This window comes from Panthera uncia, chromosome D4, assembly GCF_023721935.1.
Source record: "Panthera uncia isolate 11264 chromosome D4, Puncia_PCG_1.0, whole genome shotgun sequence".
Classification (NCBI taxonomy): Eukaryota; Metazoa; Chordata; class Mammalia; order Carnivora; family Felidae; genus Panthera; species Panthera uncia.
Genome location: NC_064807.1, coordinates 91,421,550 through 91,438,400, shown reverse-complemented (window position 1 = coordinate 91,438,400; position 16,851 = coordinate 91,421,550). Strand labels below are relative to the sequence as shown.

The 16,851-nt window shown below is 55.9% G+C and overlaps 1 protein-coding gene across 3 annotated transcripts; it reads right to left on the bottom strand.

Moving 5' to 3' along the window:
• Positions 1-1,436: 1,436 nt before the first annotated feature.
• Positions 1,437-10,176, bottom strand: ARRDC1 (arrestin domain containing 1). Of its 3 annotated transcripts, none has more exons than XM_049632638.1 (8): positions 10,006-10,176; positions 3,773-3,883; positions 3,237-3,287; positions 2,982-3,136; positions 2,564-2,746; positions 2,290-2,466; positions 1,781-2,216; positions 1,437-1,724 (listed from the first exon to the last, which is right to left on the bottom strand). In XM_049632638.1, the coding sequence occupies exons 1-8, from the start codon at positions 10,121-10,123 to the stop codon at positions 1,654-1,656; spliced, it is 1,302 nt and encodes a 433-aa protein (XP_049488595.1). In that variant the 5' UTR covers positions 10,124-10,176; the 3' UTR covers positions 1,437-1,653. The 3 variants fall into 3 exon arrangements, with proteins under 3 accessions (XP_049488595.1, XP_049488599.1, XP_049488603.1); XM_049632642.1 differs by having other exon boundaries at positions 1,437-1,704; positions 10,006-10,173; XM_049632646.1 differs by lacking the exon at positions 10,006-10,176 and adding an exon at positions 9,224-9,957.
• Positions 10,177-16,851: the final 6,675 nt, after the last annotated feature.

Below are 16,851 nucleotides of genomic sequence, written 5' to 3'. Positions count from 1 at the left end.
CAAGACTACCTGACTATTGAGAGGCAGAGACAGGATTGAAACCCAGGCACATTTTCAACTATGAGGCTACCACTAGCAGATGGTTTGCAGATTATCCTCCTTGTGGCATATTTTGAGCTTTTCTCCAATGTTTATCCTCTCCTTGTCCAACAAATAGTAACGTTTTAGCTGGGTACGTGGCTACCTGACTAAAGAGCACATTTCCAACTGTCAAAGGTAGCTGGGTGGATGTTTGCACAAATGATAGAATCTACTTCCCAGCCTATACCCCCCCCCCCCCCACCCCGCCAAGAAGTTAGAGGTGCAGGCCCAGTAAACTGGGTGATGGTGAAATCTGGAATGGCCACTCTGGACCCAGGAGTGGAAGCCCGAACTGGAGAATGACAGCTAGGTCACCAGGCCCAAATTTTGCACTTCTGGACTGTTAAGTGTACAAGTAGTAAAAGGGCAGGAGCTCAATATGTCTTCTCATAATCCCATAAATTTCTTGTAGATTAAGGTAACAGACACCTATCCAGTCACTCCCTCACCATATGGCAGATAGGGAATTTGAACCCAAAGTCTTATCTTAACCACACCTCCATTATTTCCTAAAGCACAGTCCACAATCATTGGCCCCGTTGGGCATTTACAGACCCTCCCCTCAGCCCTGGAACATCTGCAGATGTCCCTTTGGTAAACGTTGCTCTTCCGAACCCGGTTTTTATTTGTTCTTGGGTTCCTTGGATCCTAGACAACAGGCATTTGAAGGGGACCTCAGGAGCAGGTGTGGCCTTGGCCTTGTGTTCACACTTGGATGAGAGGTGAGCAACAGTATCCCTCACAGCCAGAGTAGCAGTGATAACAGCAGGGACTTGAGACTTGAGGCTAAGGATAAGGGAATAGCACAAGAGGCAGAGGCTTGGGCAAGCCCTCCTCCTCATCCCCCAAGGGATTTCCTCTGACAAGGAGGTCTGAGCCGCTCCCCCTGGAATGATGGGTGCTAGAGGGGAAAGTCCAAGGTTTGTGACAATCAAACGGAACAGGGGTGGTCTCCCCACGTTACAAATACATTTTAAATTAATGCCAAGGCCCCAGACATGCAAGCCCGGCTTAAAGGGCACATCCTTAAGCAGAACCATAAAAGCGAAGGCCAGCCAGGCCCGAGTTGAAGTTAACCGGCCCACGCTGGTTGGTCCCGCTCCCCCAGCCTGTCTTCCAGCCCTAGGCACCAGGAAGGATGGGCCCATAACCGAGGAGAGGGGCACGCGCCCAGGAAGGGACTGGGAGACCCAGAAGCCAGGGGCCCAGAACCAAGAGAGGAGCAGGGCCTGGAGGGCGCGTGCCCAGGAGGGGCGGGGCCAGGAGGAGGGGCGCGCCTAGGGAGGCCCCCAGGGTTAGGCCGCTGCGCACTGAGCTGGAGGAGGGCGCCAGAGAGGCCGGCCTGTGCCCAGCTCTACAAATGAAGCGCTTTATTTACACTCCATCTCTCTAGGCCCCAGTCCCCGGGGAGAGGCTAGTCCCGAGGCGGAGGCTGCGAGGAACGGCCGGGCAGCAGCAGGTCCTGAGTACGCCGGGCCAGGCCAGGAGCAAAGGCACGAGGCCCTGGGCGCCCGGTCCCAGGGCAGAGGTCAGCCCACCCGGAAAAGGCGGCACAGGGTCAGCTCCCGGGCGTCAGGCTGGGATCTGCACCGCCACAGCTCTGCTCATAGGATGGCGGGGCCTCTGCGGGGAAAGAGCAAAGTCTGCAAGGGGCTCATGGGGCCCTCTCCCCCAGCCAGACCCCAGGCCTCTCACTCACCGTAGGGATAACCCCATGAGCTGTATTCTGGGGGCAGGATCAAGGTACTGGTGGTGGGCACTGGCCCTCCTGAACCCTCTGCAAAGTAGGGGACAGTGGCACCTGTAGAGATGCACAAGGGAGGGGGCAGTGGGTGGGGAGCAGGGCTGCCATCCTGAGGGCGGGGCTCAGGGGCAGCAGGCACAGAGCCGAAGGTGGCAGGTAGTGACTGCTGTTGTGAGTGGCTCTTCGTGGAGAGGGAGACTGCGTCTGCAAAGTGGGGGCTGCTGGCCGCAGCCTCCGCCTCCTCCTGGGGCGGTGCGGAGGGCACCACCGGGATTGAGGCCCCAGGAGGCAGCCCTGGGCCTGGCCGGGGGCTCAGCGGGGCGTGGTTCACAGCAATATTGCCGATGAAGACAGGAAGGGTCACGGTGGCTTCAGGCACCTTCAGGGAGACCTGGGGAGGATGGGAGAGTGAGGCTAGGCCACCTGCCCCCCCTTCCCACCCCGCTCCCTCCAACCCCCAGCACCTGCAAGTAGTAGTCCACGTGGATAAGGCTGCAACCTGGCAGGGCTGACTGGGGCAGGGCAGGCACCAGGATCTGCTCTTGCCACTGCGCCCGCCTCCAGGCCTTGACACCCGCACCCTCTACCTCTGCGATGGTCCGCACATCATAGATCCAGCGCTTGGCCTTGTAGGATACTTTCTGGGGAAGGGCCAGCCTGTGAGCCTGGGCAGGCCAGGCACCTACCCCTCCTCTGGTCCCATGGGGACAGGCCCTGACAGTCAGAGGGGACTCTGACCTGCAGCAGACTGGCTACCACAGGGCTGGTGTCCTTGCCTGACTGGTTCTCGATGTCAGCCTGCAGCCGCAGCACCTGGCCCACCACGTAGCCACGGAGGTCGGTGCTGGCGGTGAGGACCACGCTGCCCGTCTTCACCAGCTTGTAGGAGAACTTCTTGGTGGTGGAGGCCACGTTGGGTTGCTTGAGGGGAGGGCAGTCGTGAGGGGGTTTGGTGGGCATGGGCAGCCTAGATCCCTAAGGCCTCTCGCTGAACAAGCCCACTGTGCCCTGCTATCCCCTGCCCCCCAGGCACAGCACAGTTAGCTCGGGACAGAGAGGCCGCTGCTCTTCTAGAGCCCGGCCACCTCATCTTAGTTGAGGACAGGACATCCGGCAAAGGTGGGGACCACCCAGGAGACCACCGCTCCATCCTCACCTCGATGTCAGGGATGCTGTTCAGATTCAGGGGGCTCAAGATATAGAACACACGGCTGCACTGGTGATCCTTGGAAAAACGTGGTGTGTCGATGGTGGCCCGCACCTGGTGTACAATCTTCCCAAAGGGGCCTTCGAAGGACGTTGGCGCTGTGGCTGGAGAGAGAGCAGGGAATGGCACCCAACTGCCCCCTGCCCCACCTCCTGTCCACCAACTGTCACCAAGAGGCCTGGCCAGGCAAGGCTGGGCTCTTACCAGGAAGCAGGAACTGAAAGGGGAAGTTGTGCTCTCCAGCGGGCAGGCTTCCTGCAGAGACAGGAGGGGGGTGTAGGGGAGAGGGGGCTCAGGAGCCTTGAGGTGACACCACAGGACACAGGTTGGAAGCAGGCCCTGCAGCTGACCAGCTCACACGGACTCTGGCTACTGGGTCTCCCAGCCTCTGACTCCAGGCACGACAGCAGCAACGGGCTGCAGCCTGGGCAAAGGAAGTGATGCAAGATCTTGGCTTGAGCAGGAAAGGGAGATGGGGCTGTTCCAGGAGCCAGAGCCCACCCAAATCAAGCAGAAACTGGCCCCCTTCAGCCACCCAACCCCTATCAGGCAATACCCAGAGCCTGATGGGGAGAGAAATACATCAGGATGCCAAGCAGTGCTAGAGGGTGAGCCAGCACGGGGGTCCCAGAAGCCTGATGGGGAGGTAGGGTGGACAGACGGGCCCCACACTCAACCAAGGTCTGCCCTGGGCGGGGTCACTATGCACAGTGAGGCCAAGTACAGTCTCCCAAACTCACCCTTGTCAGCCAGCGACAGCGCACTGTTGAAGTAGCCCTCCTCCACTACCCACGCTGCATCATTGGCCTTGTTGGACACCCTGCAGGAACCCATGCAGGTCACTCGGATGGCTGCAAGGGGGGGATGGCGTGAGTCCCAGCCAGCTACTGTCCTCGACCCCTCCCTGCCCCCACCACAGAGACTTAGGTAGGGCTTGCAGCACTAAAGGTGTAGCACTAAAGGCCACAGCAAGTGGCCTGCTGCTCTCCAGAGGATGCCTCCTGTCCATCCTCCATCTTGCGGTACTCCCAGTACAGTGCTCCCACGGCAGTGAGGCACGGAGTTACATCTGTCCTGAAGCCCAGAACGGGAAGGCCCCAGTGGTCACCCAGATGACCCCTGGACAACCCCAGCCTGCTAACCTCTGTTCCCAGCCACCCCTGGGCCCACCAGACCTGTGAAGACTTAGCTGCCTATAGGGCATGCTTGGGACACCAATGATGAACAGAAGCCCATGGGAGCCGCTGACCTCCAACCCTACTTCCTGCTGCCTCACAGGCAAGTCAGCTAGGCTGGGAGGCACCCCTTTATGCTCCAGGAAACTAACTGCTCACCCTCCTGACACAGGAATGTGGTCAGACCTGCCTGAGCGGATAAGGTACCCAACAGTCTGGCACGCTGGCAGGTGAGGACACCCTTGACTTCCTGGACCAGTGCTGCCCAGGAGGACTGGTTTTCAACATCAAGAGATGGTTCCGTCCTCTCCCCGACTCTCCTGTGGAAGCACCCAGACCAGAAGCAGAGGTCACCCCACCTTTCTGTGGTCGGGAACTCAGATTCCTCACTCTAATGGACATATGCCCAGAGACCACTATGGTCACAAGCTGTGGCTGGACAACCAAGAAGACAGCACGGCTGGAGAACCAAGCAGAGAGGGGCTGGGAGCTCAGTGACTCTCACTCCTTGCAGCTCCACTTCTTTCCCTGCCCCGTGCTGAGACAAGGCCAAAGATGTTAGCCTCCCTGCCCAGCCCCTCCTCTTCCTCCCAACTCGATGGTCCAGTGAGGGCAAGGTGATTCAGAATCTGACAGCCCCCTGACAGAGCCACCAGGCAGGAGGAACCTGGTATCCCAAGTGTCCAGGGCCAGGAGCCAGCCACACCAGCCATGTTCATGTCTCCCCAGGCTGACTCCATCCTGCCACACAGGCCTCCTGTTAACCATCCACAGACCACCGGGCTTTCCCCCCACCGTGAACCCTTGGCTCATCCTCCACCCCTGTTGGCACTGCCTGTGACTGGATCCTGATTTCTTTTTTTTTTTTTTTTAATTTTTTTTTATTTGACGTTTATTTATTTTTAAGACATAAAGAGACAGAGCATGAACGGGGGAGGGTCAGAGAGAGAGGGAGACACAGAATCCGAAACAGGCTCCAGGCTCCGAGCTGTCAGCACAGAGCCCGACGCGGGGCTCGAACTCACGGACCGTGAGATCATGACCTGAGCCGAAGTCGGTCGCCCAACCGACTGAGCCACCCAGGCGCCCCTGGATCCTGATTTCTAATCCACACTCCATCAGCCATCCCTTCCTAGCGCCAGACCCAGAATTGTTCCCACCCCAGAAATCTGGGACATCAGTGATGCTCCTATAGACCAACACAGCCCAAGAGAAACACGACGGGAGTGGACAGAACAAGGATAGGAAGTGTGACAATTCCAGATGCCACGTAACTTTAACACTCCCCGTGGAGGGGGTGCACTCTCCCTTGAATCTGGCTGTCCTACGAACGCTGGGACCAGCACAGTGTGCCAAAAGGAGTTAAGTGGTCCCCAGATTGGCCCAGTGCCAGCTGAAAACCGTCAAGTGACCCCAAGGGATGGCACACACAGCTGAAGAATCACTCTGCCCAAATTCCTAATCCACAGCACTGTGGGTCATAGTAAGATGGTCATTTTAAACAACTTGACTTAGGAGTGACTTGTTATGTAGAAACTTTCACATAGAAACAGACAAGAACAGACGTCCAACCTCAGTGGAAATCAGAGAGGCTCATATGAGTTACCATTTTAACCCATCAGACCGGCAGATATTAAATATTTTGACACGTGTTAGGAGACGGAAAGCACACTCCTTTATGGTGATCAAACTGTAGGCTACTACAGGGGCCCTGAAAAAGCACCAGGAAGATCTGCTGTGATCTTACACACACATACCAGGGGACTCAACAGTTCTTAGAATCCACCCTATAGGGCACCTGGGTGGTTCAATCGGATGAGAGTCCGACTTCGGCTCACGTCATGATCTCACAGTTTGTGAGTTCAAGCCCCATATCGGGCTCACTGCTGTCAGCCCAGAGCCTGCTTCAGATCTTCTGTCCCCCTCTCTGTCTGCCCATTCCCTACTTGTGCTCTCTCTCAAAAATAAATACACATTAGGGGCGCCTGGGTGGCGCAGTTGGTTGGTTAAGCGTCCGACTTCAGCCAGGTCACGATCTCGCGGTCCGTGAGTTCGAGCCCCGCGTCGGGCTCTGGGCTGATGGCTCGGAGCCTGGAGCCTGTTTCCGATTCTGTGTCTCCCTCTCTCTCTGCCCCTCCCCCGTTCATGCTTTGTCTCTCTCTGTCCCAAAAATAAATAAAAAACGTTGAAAAAAAAAATTTTTTTTTTAAATAAATACACATTAAAAAAAAAAAAAAAAAGAATCCGCCCTAGCTACCCAAGAGCTTCGAGCAATACTGGTACCGAGGACTATCTAGGCATAGCCACGTCCAACAGCAGGATGGTTAAAACAGTCACCCACCCAGACCGAACTTGGCCCCCAGAATTCCGGTGAACAAGCCATGGGGTCACCTGACCCTAGAAAAACAAACAGTATCAAATCGACCCTTGGGGTATTCTGGGTGGGGGCAAGTTCTATGACCTTCCCAATGTGCAGGCAAAGAGGCTCTTTTTGCACACATGCCTAAGCCTCTTCAGAGACCTTGCCTGAATGAGCAGCTTCCAATCACTGTCTTGGAGTCAAACAGCCTGTTCCTGTGCACTCTCCTCCACAGGAGAACAATGGAGGTGCAGGGGACAGATACACACAGCAGGCTTCTCCCTCCCACCTCCTGCAGGGGGGGGATCTGCTCCCGCAGGTGACCATGACCATCACCAGTGTGACGGGTGGCAGCACAGCCACAGGACAGGGGAGGCATGTTCTGGTAAGGGACAGCCTCCGCCAACAGAAACAAGCCCTGCTGTACCATCTAGGTTTCAAAGTGTTTTCAGTTCTAACAGTGGGTCTGGGGCTGCTCCAGTTCTCTAAGGAACATCATCATGTGGACTGTGTTCCAGAGAGACTTCTAGAACTTTCCTCCCCAGCCAGCCCTCCCCTGTCCAGTAGCCCTCCTCCCTTGCACCACCTGCCATCACTCTTCATTCTGGTCCCAAAGGTCTCGCCCACCTCCACCAGCTCCCACAAATCCACAGCAGCCCACCTTTTGCCACATCTTTTCACTAAAGCTCTGGCCTGTGAGGCACTTCTGTCTGTCCTGTGTCCAAATCTGAAACATGACAATAATAATGGTGCCCACCTCTCAGGGTTGCTCTGGCGGTTTATAGAGTTGGTCCACGGGAGGTGGGGAGAATGGTGTCTGGCCTACAGTGACAGCTCAGGGAACTGACAGAGCTGGGAGCTGACCACTGCTGTCGTCTGGGTACCACCCTCCCTCAATGCCAGAAAAGAGTGCACCCCCGTGTGACCCCCAACCTCAGGCTCAGCTGGACTTGGGCTCCAGGAAACCGGTTCCTTCCCCAGCTTTCTACAGTAGCTCTGAGGACAGCCAGTGCCCTCATAGCTGAAGTACAAATCATCACTGTCCCTCCTCAGACAAGTATTTAGTGGGTAAGACTAGGAGCCCCCCAGGAAAGACCTGCTGTCCTCGCCACCTCCATGTCCTCCCAGAGGGGTGGAGGGCCTCCTTGTTGCATCACTGGCTGGTAACAGGAGCTGAACAGGTATCTTAAGATGAAAGATGCTTCAGATTCTGTGTCTCCCTCTCTCTCTGACCCTCCCCCGTTCATGCTTGGTCTCTCTCTGTCTCAAAAATAAATAAATATTTAAAAAAATTTTTTTTTAATTTTTTTTTAACGTTTATTTATTTTTGAGACAGAGAGAGACAGAGCATGAACGGGGGAGGGGCAGAGAGAGAGGGAGACACAGAATCGGAAACAGGCTCCAGGCTCTGAGCCATCAGCACAGAGCCCGACGCGGGGCTGGAACTCACGGAACGTGAGATCGTGACCTGAGCGGAAGTCGGACGCTTAACCGACTGAGCCACCCAGGCGCCCCCCGCGTTGGGCTCTGTGCTGACGGCTCAGAGCCTGGAGCCTGATTCTGTGTCTCCCTCTCTCTCTGACCCTCCCCCTGTTCATGCTCTGTCTCTATCTCAAAAATAAATAAACATTAAAAAAGATTTTTTTTAAAGAATGAAAGAACCACAGCCTTGCCTTTTCCACACCCAGCTAGGGCTAGAGGAAGCCTTAGAGCAGCCCCAGCACCCACATTCCATCTAGGCCCCTGGGGACAATCTGAAGAATAACCCCTCTGGCTTGAAGTCATTATCCATCTGCTTTTTGGACGATACCCCCATCTTCCCTCTCCTAATCAGGGGCTCGGCTAGTACATTTACCATCAGGACCATCACCAGGGGCTCCCTTGGTATCCTATGCCCTGTCCATTCACCCACATCTCACCTATCACATGGTTGCGGGGGGCTCTGCCCAGGCCAGGCCATCCCTTTGCTCTAGTCAGTAACGGTGTGTTTGCTATGGGAACATGACCGGGTGGATGAGCGAGGCAGTGAGCTCTGCATGGGGTCTCACAGTGGTTGTCCCCCCAGCCACAAGCCTGCCCCTCCTTCCTGCACCCTGGGCTCTCCCTCAGCCCCATGACACCTCTCACCTGTCACTTGTGCCCCAGGGAAGGGCTGCACTGTCAAAGGGCCCCCTGCCACAAACATAACTACCCCCACTCAAACTCCAAACTCCAACTAAGGAGACAAGAAAGGAGACAACAGTCATCAGGGGGAGGCCCCACTAGGCCAGACACCTGACCAGAAGCATCTACACCCACTCAGTTTCTTTCTAGAGCCCTGCGGCCTCAAACACAGAAACGTCAAGGGTCAGACCCATCCAGGACAGGGGCAGCAGCTGCCCAGAAAGGTGGGCAGTGGCTCTCAGTCCTCAGTAGGCACCAGAAGCACTGAGCAGTCAACCACACTAACGCCCAGAGGATCAAGGTCCAGAGCGATGCCTGACGGCTATGGTTTTGGCCAAGCACGCCAAGGTGGAGAAGCACCCCAGCAGGAAAACCCTCACACACAGCCTTGCACTCACAGCCAGTGATCGGGCATAGAGGCCCCGGGGCTGCAGCTTTGCTCACTGCACCCTGAGGGCTGAACGCTGAAGTCCCATCCAGAGCCCTGTCCATACCTCAGATGGCAGATAAGGCCAGCACCTGCAGAGAGCCCTAGGGATGACCGCAGCAGCAAGCTAACTTCCAGGCCCAAAGTCCCAAATGCCTGTGCGAGCAAAGGACCGGCTAGCAGGGCTCGGGTTCAGCTCCTAGACGCTCACTGGGCTGAAGGCCTGGGTCACGGAGGGATGAGCAAGACCCTCCCAGCTCACAAGGCCAAACCTCAGCCTGGGTGGAAGCGGGTATGCCGCGGGACCGCGAGGAGGGAGGGCCTGCGCCAGGGGCCTGGGCATGTGGGGAGAGAAAGCCCAACGTGGGCCGGGCTCCAGGTGAGGGCCCAGCAGGGGCGGGGCTCAGCGGACCCTGCAGAACTGGCAGGGAGGGTCGGGGGCGTGCATGTATCCAAGTCAGAGTGGCCTTCGGCAAGGTGGGCAGGATCTAAACCCCTGCCCCCGACTCTAGCCGACCCTGGGAGGAGAGAACAGGAAGGGCAGATGCGGAAGGACTGGGCCACCCGGGCCTCCCTGCTCCGCCCCCACTGCCACCAGCCACCCACCCCGGCGGCTCTGCGCCGCCCGGCTGGCCGCACCCTAGTCCTCCCCGCAGCCGGCGGGGCCCAAGGCTCCCAAGGCCGGCGGGAGACTAAGGGAGGGGGCGGCAGGTGGCGCCACAGGCTCCGCGGGTCCAGGCCCCAGTGCCACGGGCTGCCGCTTCCGGGAGCCCCGGCCCTGCCGCAGGTGCTGCGCAGCCACCTGAGCCCCGCCGGCCCGGCCCTCCCCCGAGGGGACCCCGCTCCCACCTCGGAAGGGCAACGGCGCCCCCAGACGCACGCGCACGGCCCCCGCCAGCGGTTCTCCAGGGCTGTAGACGACGCGGCCGTGGCTCAGGCAGACCTCGAAGAGCTGCACCCGCCCCATGCCGCCGCCCTGGCCGGGCGGCCGCGCACTGACGCCCCCTCCCGCCGCCGCGCTACGAGCCCCGCCTTCCCGGCCCCGCCCCCGACCCTCCCCGCCGGGCCCGCCCACTCCCCTGTGCCCGCCCCCCGGCCCTCCCCGGCCAGCCCCCAGCTCCAGAGTCCTCTTCTGCCGGCTCTTCCCCCGGCCCCCGGGCTCCAGCCTTCCTCGGCCCTTCACCGAGCCCTGCCAGGGTCCGTCCTCCGCCTCTTCCCCCTCCTCTCCACCACCAACTCCCTGCCTCTGCCCTCCCCGCCCGCCACGCGGGCCCGCCCGCGGGGTGGATAACGGCGCGGCTCGCGGGAACCCGGCGCGCGGGCGCCCCCTGGTGGCCCCGGGGAGCGCGGCCGGCTCACCTGCCGAGGGGCGGGCCGGGCCGGTGCCCCCTCCCCAGCCTCCGCCCGGTCCCTGCGGGCTCGCTGCGGAGGGCGGTCCCGCGTCGCTCGGCGGAAGGACGTCACGGGGGGCGGGCCCCGTGCGGGATGGCGGGGTGGCGCGCGGCGGAGAGCCGGGCGATCCCCATGGGGGCTGCGCACACCTGTGCCGGTGGCGGCGTCGCTGGGTAGCGAGCCTCCGGCGGAGGTGCCGGGCTGTCCGGGCACCCCAGGCTCGAGAGCGGCGCCCCGGGACGGGGATGGGAGTGGGACCTCCTCTGACCTGCCCTGAGAGGTCCCTGTGGAGCGGGGACTGTGGGGGACGGCGGACCCGTGAGGGAGCCCCGCGAGGGACGCGCTGCTTGCGCAGAGCAGTGCAGGGCGCCCAGCGGCGCCTTACGCGTGGGAGCGCCTGAAGGAGGGCGTCAGGGTGGCCCGGGTTTTTGTCCAGAACACCTGCGTAAATGGGGTGGCATTTTCTGATGGAGAAAACTAGCTTGGATATAAATTGCTTAGGGGATGGGACAAAGTCATGAGGAGCAGAATCTAAGAGGCTCGGTAGGTACATGTACGATTGAGTTTGAGGAAGACTAAAGATTTTCAGTCCCCTATTGGAAGATGGTAAGTCAGGGTGCTGATGACATCAAGGGTTTTGAGTGAAAGCCACAAAAAACCTCACCTGGCCCTCCAGCAAAAGGAGAGAGGCTCATAGGCTGGGGGTATTCCACTGGGCCAAGCTGAGGAAAAGGAGCGGCCTGAGGCCCGGAAGGGCCAGCAGTGTGCAGCCAGCACCGGCCCGCCTGGCTTGCTTGGGATTCGGATGTTGGGGGAGAGGGAGGGGTCTGATTGGCCACACTTAAGGCATTTCTCTGTCAATACCAGGCAAATGGAGGAATTCCGGAACAAGGAGTTCAGGGTCCCTCTGGGAAGAAGGAGGATTACGGGCAACCCAAAAAGGCCCAATGTCCACAACAGAAGTCAAGAAGGAAGTGTTTTCGGGGGGGGGGGGGAGAATTTGTTGGCTGCTGCTAAGATAAGTAAGCCACAAGAAATGGAGCCCCCATACAACTCTGCACCGTCACCCACCCATCCCCTGTTCTGGAAACCGCTGCTGTGTCCTCACTTAAGCCATCAGCACAACGGCCCTGACTTCCCTGAGTGCTCATGCTCTCATGTAACCCAGGCTTCCCCCTAGGGCCTCTCAGCTGTACATGTTTATTTTCCCGAAACCCCTGTACATCTGAACCTGGACTGTGTGCTCTCCTGACCCCTTACAACAACCTCCAGACCATTTGCCCCCTCCCTAAGAGCCCCCAAGTTTAACTCATTTTCTCAGAATAGTAATCCACTGCTCCCCTGTTACTGTCATCTTCAAAGCCCAAGTCAATCCCCCTTTTTGGTGATTTCTGCTCCTGACTCACTGTCATGCTCTCCAATATCACCGTTGCAGGAATTCTTAGTGACTCCACAATCGTGGAATATCCTTCCAACCCCCTGCTCTCTATCTTAAAATGTACCTGGGATTTGTTTCAATTAGGTGTGACAAGGTGACAGATGCAGGGACAATTGCCTTGAAAGAAGAGTGTAGTACTTCTCCTTCCCAAGAGGAGGGAGCACTTGGGGAAGTTCCGGGTTGGTCAGGAGGCAGAATTTGTTAGGACGGCGCGTGGCCCAGAGCCTTGATTGTGTCCTCTGTGCGAAGGAATGGGTGAAGCAGGGTAGGCAAATTTGAGCAAGCTTAGGATCAAACACATCACTCCAGTGGTCTCTGGGCTGTAAGGGTGTTCTCTAGTCGTCCAGTATCTGGCCCTACAATGATTTAGGCTAGGGGAATATTGGCTTGGTGTCTGAGTTTCACATAGGAGGTGTTTGGGAGTATGGCCTCTAGATTGGCTGGTTTGCATGTGAAAGGTGTGTTCCCAGGCAAGTTGATACCTCTAGGAAGTAGCTAGCCCTGGGAGGGGCAGCCTCTCCCCAGCCAGCAAGGCTCCCAAGATGTCAAAGCATTGTGAGATCCAGAAAAATAACATGATTGATTCAGTTCTCTTGTTCCCCTGTCTCCTCTCCTCCAAGAGCCCCCTCAGCTGACTTAAGCAGCTCTCTCAATGGCTTCCTTAGTTTGTCTGCAAAGACGTCTGGCAACAATTTCTGCCATCCCTTTATATTTACACTGTTCCTCCCATCAGAATGCTGGGCTCCTTCCCCTCCTGTAGAATCTGGGCTGTCCCCTTGCTTTAACTAGCTGGACTGCAACGAAACAGATGCCGTAGAAGTTGCTGGCTCTAAGGAGGCCTCACAGCTTGTTCGTATTCCCTTGGCGTCCTGAACTACCATTTCAAAGTATCTGGTTACCCTACTGGAGAAATCAGAGAGATCGCAGAGAGGGAGAGAGAGGGAGAGAATGCCTGCACGGGGGAGTGAAAACATCCCAGACTGCCTGCATCAGTCACAACCAGTGACTGGTTGTGTGAGTGACCCAAACCACCCTGATTTATTACTTATTCTGAAAATTAGGCTGCATTCAGCCAGGGGGCTTTTCCACTCTGTGTGGGGTCTGCTGAGGACAGAAAGTCCAAGATCTGTTTTTCATTTACATGTCTGATGCCTCAGCTGAGGCTGGTCGGGTGTCTCTTCCATGAGGCTTCTCCACATGGCTGCTTTGGGGTTCTGCACAGCACAGTGGCCTCCAGAGAGTGAGACTGATTACCTGGCAGCAAGTCCCCTAGAGGGGGGAAGGTGAAACTGCCAGTCCTCAGGCCTGGGCTCAGAGGTCCCAGAACTTTCTACACCATGAAGTGCATCAAAACGGTCACAGGACTGGTGTGGGGGAAGCACCACACCCACAGAGGGAAGGGATTGATTGTGACCCTTTGAGACAAACTGCCACACCTGCAACTGCAGAAGAAGCCACCAGCTGAGCCCAAGCTACACCACGGGTCACGGGAGAATAAAGTGGTTTTAACCTGCTGAATTTGGGGGTGGTTTGTGATGCAGCAACAGATGGCTGGGACAGAAGTCGACACTTGGGAGTGAGATATTGCTGCAGTAAAATTCTAAAATCTGACACTGGGGCGCCTGGGTGGCTCAGTCGGTTAAGCGTCCGACTTCGGCTCAGGTCATGATCTCACGGTCCGTGGGTTCGAGCCCCGCGTCGGGCTCTGTGCTGACAGCTCAGAGCCTGGAGCCTGCTTCAGATTTTGTGTCTCCCTCTCTCTCTGCCCCTCCCCTGTTCATGCTCTGTCTCTCTCTGTCTCAAAAAAATAAACGTTAAAAAAAATTAAAAAAAAATAAAATCTGACACTGACTTTGAAGCAGGCAGCAGGTGGACACTGGCAGTGAGAACTCAGCTGAGGGAGGCCATGTTCAGAATTGGCAGGAAAATGGTGAGCCCGTGGCCTGTGGTAACATGGAAGACACAAAATGTGTCTAATGATCTGATTTTCCCAGCAGATTCCCAGCAGAAAGCTTCGAGGCTGATTGGGTTTGTTCAGTTAGCCTAACGTGAGATCAAGGAGAGAACGTACCAAAGAAGTAGCCGTTCCATACTCCGGCAGCAGGTAGATGAGGTATTTCCAAGCCAGGTCTTGCTACGTTGGAAAATCAAAACTTTTTCTCATTCTCGGCCTTTACAGGCGGCAAATAGTTCTAAAGGTGAGAAATGGCATCGTGGTAAAAACTAAGTCCAGAGTACCTCCTGCAAAATATGAGGGTTAAAATAAATTTAAGGGCACGGTTGTATGATCCCTTGTGAAGATATTTGAGGATTTCCGGTGGGGGTGGGGAGTCCTCGTAGACCCTGCCAGCCACACAAAGGGCTTCTAAGAATCTTGAGGTCATCGTTCCACAGCACCTGACTCAGCCCGCAGGAGAGAACAGCCTTCTTAAAGACATTTGCAGTATAGCTTTTGTTTAGTAAAGTGAGTTACAATTTTGATATATAGAAATCCAGTTTGTGTGTGTGTGTGTGTGTGTGTGTGTGTGTGTGTGTGTGTTTAAGGGTTGAAATAACAGAGTTTGAAATAAAAGGTGTCTGGGCCCCTGCTTTCTACAGGCAGGAAGCAGACTAACGAAGACACTCAGCTGCAAACACAGGCCGTTTCCTATGGAAAAGGGGGTCACTGCAAGTGCATGGCCCAGTGCCCGGAGGGAGGAACTGAGAACACTCAAAACAGTAACTGAAGGAACCATTTGCAGGGCGCAGACAAGCCCTGAGCAAGGAATATTGTGACAGGTGTTAGCTGGGTTCCAAAATTGCTGTGGACCAGTGACTAAGGGTACACTCCCCCTTTTTGAACAGGGGGTCTGTTCACTTAAACTGTGCTTCACCACTGAATGTTGGGTATTGGGGGGCAGATAACATGCCCTTGGAGCAAAAGGCACATCCAATGGCACATCCAATGTGCCTCATCCATCTGGCCCTGTTGCGTATCGCAATATACTGGACTCCCAGCCTAATGCCTTGATGAGATGGTGATTCTGGGGTCACTTGGGAGGCACACTCTCAAAAGGGAGGAGTATGAATCATTGGAGGCCAAAGGGTGGGCTGGGGCAGGCTGTTCCACTAGTCCCCCCCCACAGTGAACCATACTTGTGGACAGCCCTCCTACACTCATTTGGGCTTGCCCTCATGACTTGCTTTGGCCAGTGGGATACCAGCAAGGGTGATTCAAACGGACACCAAATAAATGCTTGTACGATGGGACTTATCACTTAGAGCACAGCCTCCATGTTAGAAGGAAGTCCAGCTATCATGCTTGGCCATGCGGGGAACCCTGAATAATGAGTCATCACACAAAGGTAAGTCACCCAGAGAAGAAATTCCAGGGAATTTCTGATCCAGTGCAACCAAAGGAGGGACTGAGCTGACACCATGTGGAATAGAAGACCACAAGCATAGAATTGCAAGGAATAATAGATCGTTGTTGTTGTTGTTTTAAGTTTATTGAGAGAGAGAGAGAGGGAGGGGCAGAGAGAGAGAGAATCCTGAGCAGGCTCTGCTTTGTCAGCGCAGAGCCTGATGTGGGGCTCCAACCCATGAACCGTGAGATCATGACCCGAGCCAAAATCAAGTCGGATGCTTAACCTAGTCAGCCACCCAGGCATCCCTAAATCAATGTTGCTTTAAGCCACTAGATTTTGGAGTGGTTAGTTAGTTGCACATCGGTAGGTAACAAAAATATACAAACATCATCCACAGTCACAGCCCTCCCTTGTGATCTCAGGCCCACACATCTCTGGCTACCACCTCCTGTCCTGCTAGCCCACTCTCTCTAGTGCTACAATTCCTGCAATCCTTTGGACCCCACGGAACTCCAACCCACCGGCCCCGCCCCCTCTGGTATCCTCTCCTTTCCTCATTCAGCTCTGATGCCATGGGTTAGCATCGGGTCACTCTTTCAGAACCCCACCCCTGCCCCCACCCAGCACAACCAGAGTCTTGGCTAAATCCTGCCCTTCTCTTTCTCTGCACCAGCTGAAATAGGCTGAGAAAAACACAGTCACACTGTGTGGCCCCCTACTGCATTTTCCTATTTTTCTAGCCAGTTACATTATTCCTGGACCTCTCTCCCTGGACTCCCAACATTTGTTCCCCTTTCCTCATTTTGAACTGATGACTTTGTTTTCTACTTATTTGAGAAAGTAGACAGTTCTCATCAGCAGAGAACTCCCTTAAACTCCTGCCTCCACACCCACTTGCCTTTCAGAACCTTTACATCAGACTCTCCATACTGAGCTGAGCTGCCACACCTAATCTCCCAACCCTCCTCTTGCCAGTGATTCTCCTCTATGGGATCTTTCCTGTGGGTGAGCAAACATCTATATCCCCTCCCAGAGTGAAACCATCTCTCGACTTCCGTTCTCTTTCCAGTTTTGGCCCCATTTCTCTGCTCCTGTTTTTAGCAAAAATACCTCAGAAGAGGTATGTCTTGGGCACCTGGGTGGCTCAGTTAAGCGTCTGACTTCAACTCAGGTCATGAGAACGTGGGGTTGCTACTGCAGCATAACCAGGGCTCCCGACTGCTACAGACCACTGGCTCCATGTATCTAAACACTCTCTTGTATTCACTTGCTACTTGTATTCACTTGCTAAACAGCCTTCCTGTTTCCAATCCGGCCCCCACGCCCAATCAACAGCTTGATTCATTGGAAAGCTATTCCTCTATTCAAATCCTCCAATGGACTCACTTTCCTAATTTTTTAAAAAATGTTTTATTTATTTTTGAGACAGAGAGGGACAGAGCATGAGCAGGGGAGGGGCAGAGAGAGAGGGAGACAGAATCCGGAAGCAGGCTCCAGGCTCCAGAGCTGTCAGCACAG